The sequence below is a fragment of the Rutilus rutilus genome, assembly GCF_951802725.1.
Source record: "Rutilus rutilus genome assembly, chromosome: 4".
Classification (NCBI taxonomy): domain Eukaryota; kingdom Metazoa; phylum Chordata; class Actinopteri; order Cypriniformes; family Leuciscidae; genus Rutilus; species Rutilus rutilus.
The window spans coordinates 14072585-14078626 of NC_140212.1; the positions used below are offsets into that span (position 1 = coordinate 14072585).

Genomic DNA, 6042 nt, shown 5'->3' on the forward strand with positions numbered 1-6042 from the left:
CAGCAGATTATTACTTTTCAAACCTTCATTTTCGATATAAATAGCATTCTTGCATATTTCAGGATTAAAATGCCATTAGATTACCAAGAGCATGACATTCAAAATGAGCAGTTTTCATCTCAAGGCACTGATGGGATATGGAAGCCGTTCTACCAGTGGTCTAAAAGCTCTTACCTATACCAGGAGACTGTGGGCTGTATTCCTGTGCAGCTGGGCTGGGAACTGTAAGTGATGATACTGTTACCATGACAACGGTCGTCAGGAGTAACAACACACACTTTCACTGTTCCTTTAGTTCCACTGGGAGGAATGTGGAACCTTAAAGTGTCGCTGGAGCGATCAAACACTGGAGATCTGAGGGGAAACATTCATGCACAGATATACAATATCATTTATATCAATCTACACACATTCATAAATACGACTAAACACAAACACGCATAATCTCACTCTTTAGGAATAAACTCTAGATCCCCTTGAATATAGATTTTATTGACAGATTCCAAGTTCCTTCCTCTTAGTAAAACATTGTTTCTGCCATGGAAAGAAACCTTGTTGGGCTCCAGAGAGAGAATCTCTGGCTCCTGCAGGACACAAAATGTTGCACTCAGTAAAGAAAGGCCATACAGGAAGAAAATAAAAAATAAAAATCCATATCCACTTAATATATGACCCAAAGCATTATTTAATAAACAACAGAAATAAATGCACATTTTATTACATACATTTTATAAATGATAATAATAATAATAATAATAATAATGTGCAGTAATTAAATATAATTGTAAATATGGAGCAATAATATTTTATTTATTTAAAAGCATAATGATTGTGATAAATCATTTATTGCTTATATTATTTAGAAGAAAGCAACTTTTGTTTTAAAAGAATTTTAAAAGCAAATAGTTCCACAAAAATGAAACAAAATCCTCAGTCTCTTGTAAAGTCACATCTATTTGAAATAGGAATAAACTGAAAAAACAACATCCCTATTCTGTGAAGTTGGGTTCATAATAGTATGACACTTACTCTGTAGATAATCTCAGAGAGTAGATCTTTACATGCATCCTAAAAAGTAGAAAAAGAGAGAGAACTGAGCGGTTCATTTACTTCCTGAGTTTTCTTCAGTCGACACAATGATATTTAAGCTATTAACAATTAATCAATAAAATCTTGGTTATGTATTTCCCAATACGTATAATGAAGCACTGGATTGTAGAATACAGTATGTCTCACCTGTATGAGTAACTGCCGTCCAGGTCCATGTGTCCAATCACAACGCTGAGAGGAAGAGGACCACTGACACCCAGATGAGACACACTGCACACACCTGCATTCATGCACATATGATGTATTCACGAGTTCACACTTACAAATAAGTCAGATAGAATAAATGCGTATTTGGCGTGCTGCCCGAGGAGAGGGCTCTGGGCTCGGTATTCGGCCCGAACCCAGAGTTCTCTCTCCGTATTCCTGGCTGTGAAAGAACAAGCCAAGAGTGAGGTGTCGGGGTGGTGGAAGGATGCTGAAAACTGTCAAGGAATGTTAGGTGAGTTGACAGAGTGAATATATATATATATGCTTCCTCTCATGCTGATAGGGTAGACATGGTAATTGTTTGATGACGAGTTGATTGATTGATTGATTATTTGAACGTGCTCCTCCCGAACTTTGTTTATAAAACATCATTTCACGAGTTCACACTTACAAATAAGTCAGATAGAATAAATGCGTATTTGGCATGCTGTCCGAGGAGAGGGCTCCAGGCTCGGTATTCAGTCCGAACCCAGAGTACTCCCCCCAAAAGCTGCAAAGAAATGCAGGACAGCCGCCATGATGATGTTGATGACCCCCCCAAAAACTTGCAGAGTGCAAAGCTTAAGGTATCAGAAGTGGAAAGGGGTAAGTCGCTGGAAGGCTTCTTGTGACATCGGACAGGAGTTGATTGTCATGACGTCAGATGGGTGTGCCTCTAAGGTGGTAGGCTGGGGATGGTCATATGTGATGTACTTCTGCGGAAGCAGAGAAGAATGGTATAACCACTGCAGTGGCAACAAGTTTGATGGAGAACTAGCTCTAGAGATGAACCTGCTGCGGCATTGGATCAAACTTGCTTTGGCTTGCTTTTCAACTATCTGATGGCAAAGGATGGATAATAGAGTACTTGTGGGAATGGAAGAGTAAACACTGATGCGGGGAACGGAGCTCCTGCGGGAGTGGAGGAGATGACACTGCTACGGCAGTGGACCAAACTTGCTTTTAAATTTGCTTTTAAATATCCCAAACTATTTTGGACATAGAACTGAACTCCAGCGGGAGCGGAGTAGATGACACTGCTGCTGCAGTGGACAAGTTTGGATGGAGTAACGGAGCTCCTGTGGGAGCGGAGTAGATGACACTGCTGCGGAAGTGGAACGAGTTTGGACAGAGTGATGGAACTTCTGCGGGAGTGGAGTAGATTAGCTGTAGTAGAAGAACTTGGTTGACTTGCTTTTAACTGACTGGAGAGCCAGTTGGGTGGAGAAAGGGCTCCTGTTGGAGGAAGAGGTGAGGTGAAGAGGTGCTGCTGTGGTGTTGGAAATAACTTGCTTTCAAACTGTGATCTGAAAGGTGAGTGGGACGGAGATCTGAGCTCCGGCTGGAACGGAAATAGCGTTGCTGTGGCAGAAAAGCGAGGTAGGCTGGGGAACGTGGCTCCTGCAGGAGTGGTGGCCTGTAGGGTTGGGTGTATGAGGAGTTGGCAAAAGAATTAGCTGATGAGGGTTCGTTAGCTGATGAGGGTTCGTTGGGCTTCTTTGAGATGGAAGCGATTTGAGCGGATGTACGTAACTCTCGAAGGCCTCCGATGACCAGCGGCCAAGTGCTTGGATCTGCTGCTGAGAGAGGCCTTTTTGGGCAGCTGTGGTTGCTGCGCCTATGCGAAATGAATGGCTGGAAAAGTGGTCTGCTGGGATGCCTGAATGGAGCAAAACAGACTTAAGGTGTTTTTGAAACCAGAAACGTCTGACGGGGCGGTTGGAGTCGTCTGCGAAAAGTGGGTCGGAAGGGGATTTAGTCTGTGAATTTCTGAAAAGCAAGTAGGCTGAGAGAGTTTGGTATGGTCGGATTGGTGATGAGAGATTGAAAAGGTATATGAAATGGCCTTTCTTGGTTTGATCCGTCTTACTTTGCTTTATGAAGTAAGAGATGGTTTCGTTGTCTAGCACTGATAGATCTATGATTGTGGGGTGGACTTTTGGGTTAAAGCTGGAAGTGATGGTGAGTTCTGAGCATCTGAGGAAACCGAAAAAAGCCACTATGAACATTGCGTCCAGTGTGCGGGCAGTGTTGGTGGAGTGGTAGCCTCGGCGGAGGGTGGAGATGCATATAGTAAGTATGTCTAACGTTATTGGTTGTCTGGCATCTGGGCGAGTAGGTTGGTTATGAGGTTAAGTGCTCACGGAAGAGATGGGTTTTCAGTTGTCTTCTGAATGTTGCCAGGGATTCTGCATTCCGGATGAGGGTGGGGAGAGCATTCCACCAGCATGGAACTGTGAATGAGAATGTTCTGGAAAATGATTTTGTGGCTCTCTGTGATGGAACCACGAGACGTCGCTCGTTGACCGATCGTAGGCTTCTTGTAGGGATGTAGGCTCGTAGGAGTGAGTGAAAGTAGGAGGGAGCTGAGCCTGTGATAGATCTGTAAGCAAGCGTCAATGCCTTGAACTTGATGCGAGCAGCGAGAAGTAGCCAGTGCAGAGAGATGAACAGAGGAGTGACGTCGGCCCTTTTGGGGCCGACAGACGAACAGACGAACTGCAGCATTCTGAATCATTTGTAGAGGTTTAGTTGCATGATGTAAGTCCAGCCAGAAGAGCATTGCAGTTCTCGATGCTGTTGAGATAGGATATGAATGAAGTGATGGCGAGCAGAGAAAAATTGGGAAAAGGCAGGTTGTATGTGAAGTGGAAAGACTTAAAATGCTTCCATGCGGTTAAGTAGGATTGCAGGGTGCTGGGTGAAACGGCTTGAAGAATGGAATTAAGAGAGGCGTCAAGAAGTGGTTCTGAATAGTGAGGTACTGAGGTTGGGAATGGGTCCGCGTCTGGTGCCAGTAACCTGAATTTCCGGAAAGCAAAACGGAGAAAGTCAGCTATTTGATTTTTGGACCCGGGAACATGTTTTGCAGTTATGATGAACTGATCGCAGGCTGCAATCCAAATGAGGCGTCTTAGGAGAGGCATTAGTGCAGGGGAAATTTGAGCGGCCTTTGTTGATGCAATGCACGGTTGCTTTGTTGTTGCAGTGCACTATGATGCTGTTAGAGGACCATTCTTTACCCCACAGGAAAGCTGCTACCACTAAAGGATACAACTCGAACAGCGCTAAGGATGTTAGTGACTGCGGTGAGTCTAACAGCTGGGCGGGCCATGTAAACGTGAACCAACGGCCTTGGTAGAATCCCCCGAAACCGATAGAGGGAGCTGCGTCGGTGAACAGTTGGATATCCACAGGGAGCGAAATCAGATTATTATAAAAAAAAGGACAGGCCGTTCCATTGTTTAAGGAAGGTTAGACAAAAACTGAGCTCCTGCGGGAGCCGATGGTCACATCACTGCTGCGGCAGTGGAGAACATTAGCTAGAGAAACTGAGATCCTGCAGGAGCGTGAGGGGACATCACTGCTGCGGCAGTGAAGGCAAGGTTAGCCAGAGAAACTGGACTCCAGTGGGAGCAGAATGGACTGCTGTGACAGTGAAGAAAGTTAACCAGAGGAATGCCAGAGACGGAGCTCCTGTGGGAGCAGAGGAGATGACACTGCTGTGGTAATGTGAAAAGCGAGTGGGATCCTGCGGGAACGGTGGATAAAAGGTGGATATGGTGAGCTTGTAGGTTTAGAGTTTAGAGGGCAGCCTTGCAGGATTATGCGCATCTTAAGTTTAAGTGGCCGAGCAAAGATAGCAGTTCGCGTTTAGGACAGTTTAAAATGTCTGGGAAGGCAGGTGAGACCAGAAATATTCTTTGATTTCTCCTCGTGCAGTGCGGCCTGGAAATTAACTGTATCCAAGTAAATGCCCAGAATTCAATGGATGTGGCTAGATCCATGGTTTATCCTGGGTGACTGGAATCCAAAGCTCACCGGAAACTGCGTGGGGCTGAGAGATCGATTGCTAAATTATTTTTATTTTATTTATTTTGAATGAATACATGGGAAGCCTAAACGGTTTATAACCTGCGTATATTCACCTCTGACGTATCGATTTGATACTGTAGTCCTTGTTTGATCAAACAGCAAAGTACAATCTGATTTAGATGATCGTTTGTTCCTTTATCTGTTGCTGGTTCATTTATTTAGTGAAGTTCAAAAGAGACTCACTTATGATGAAAGACAAAGAGCTTTCATAGAATTTCGTGCCTTGAATTTATCCAATTGTGTTTGAAAATCACTAAGGACTAGCCTACTAACTTTGCCGTGGAAACACACTGCTTGTATGAATTTTTTTTTTTTCTATGGGTCACATTACCTGCCGATTTTGTTCGTTCTGAATCTGATTTTTACCAATGGTGAAGCTTTGGTTTTAAATTACTTTAAAAATAAAAATACATCTGTGCTATAACTAAGTTTCTAATCGATTTTTGTAGATAAAATGCAAGACAGCGTTATATGATTCTGTGTGCGTGAAATCTGCACGTAATGTGCGAGCTACTGTTTGTACGTGTGAGTTTAAAGGTTAATATTTCCATATTTACCTTATTAAATGGTTAATATGACTCTCCGAGTCAGTCTTTGCGTTGAGAAATAAGTAGGACTCTGAGGGAGAAACTCTCTGGAATCCGTCAACAAACTCCACATCTATAGCGGTGCTCTGGATGGAGGGGTGTATTCCTTCTTCTATGTAGTTGAAAATACCCATATACTGAGACGTTAAAGTGTTTCACAATTTAACAACAGGATACTGGGAATCTTGAGTGCTTTTGTGTTCGTCATTTTTCCCAACCAAAAGGTAGGCTACCTACCGGTACTTGGACCTGCTATGAACGCAACAGATTTCTCATTCTGTCT

The 6042-nt window shown here is 43.5% G+C and overlaps 1 protein-coding gene across 1 annotated transcript; it reads right to left on the minus strand.

Annotated features, from left to right (window-relative positions):
• Nucleotides 1-118: 118 nt before the first annotated feature.
• LOC311289529 (plexin-C1-like) lies at nucleotides 119-5906 on the minus strand. The gene is made up of 5 exons (XM_084407603.1): nucleotides 5730-5906; nucleotides 1237-1330; nucleotides 1030-1068; nucleotides 451-584; nucleotides 119-354 (listed from the first exon to the last, which is right to left on the minus strand). The coding sequence occupies exons 1-5, from the start codon at nucleotides 5891-5893 to the stop codon at nucleotides 171-173; spliced, it is 615 nt and encodes a 204-aa protein (XP_084263729.1). The 5' UTR covers nucleotides 5894-5906; the 3' UTR covers nucleotides 119-170.
• Between the last annotated feature and the right edge of the window lie 136 nt (nucleotides 5907-6042).

Bases quoted from the DNA above. Each gene is read 5' to 3' on its own strand.
- LOC311289529 (XM_084407603.1), bottom strand. From the start codon at position 5,893: ATGGGTATTTTCAACTACATAGAAGAAGGAATACACCCCTCCATCCAG. The intron at 585-1,029 runs GTAAGTGTCATA...TGTGTCCTGCAG, and splicing joins TCTCTGAGATTATCTACAGA to GAGCCAGAGATTCTCTCTCT. The intron at 355-450 runs GTGAGATTATGC...GTTTCCCCTCAG, and splicing joins CTAGAGTTTATTCCTAAAGA to ATCTCCAGTGTTTGATCGCT.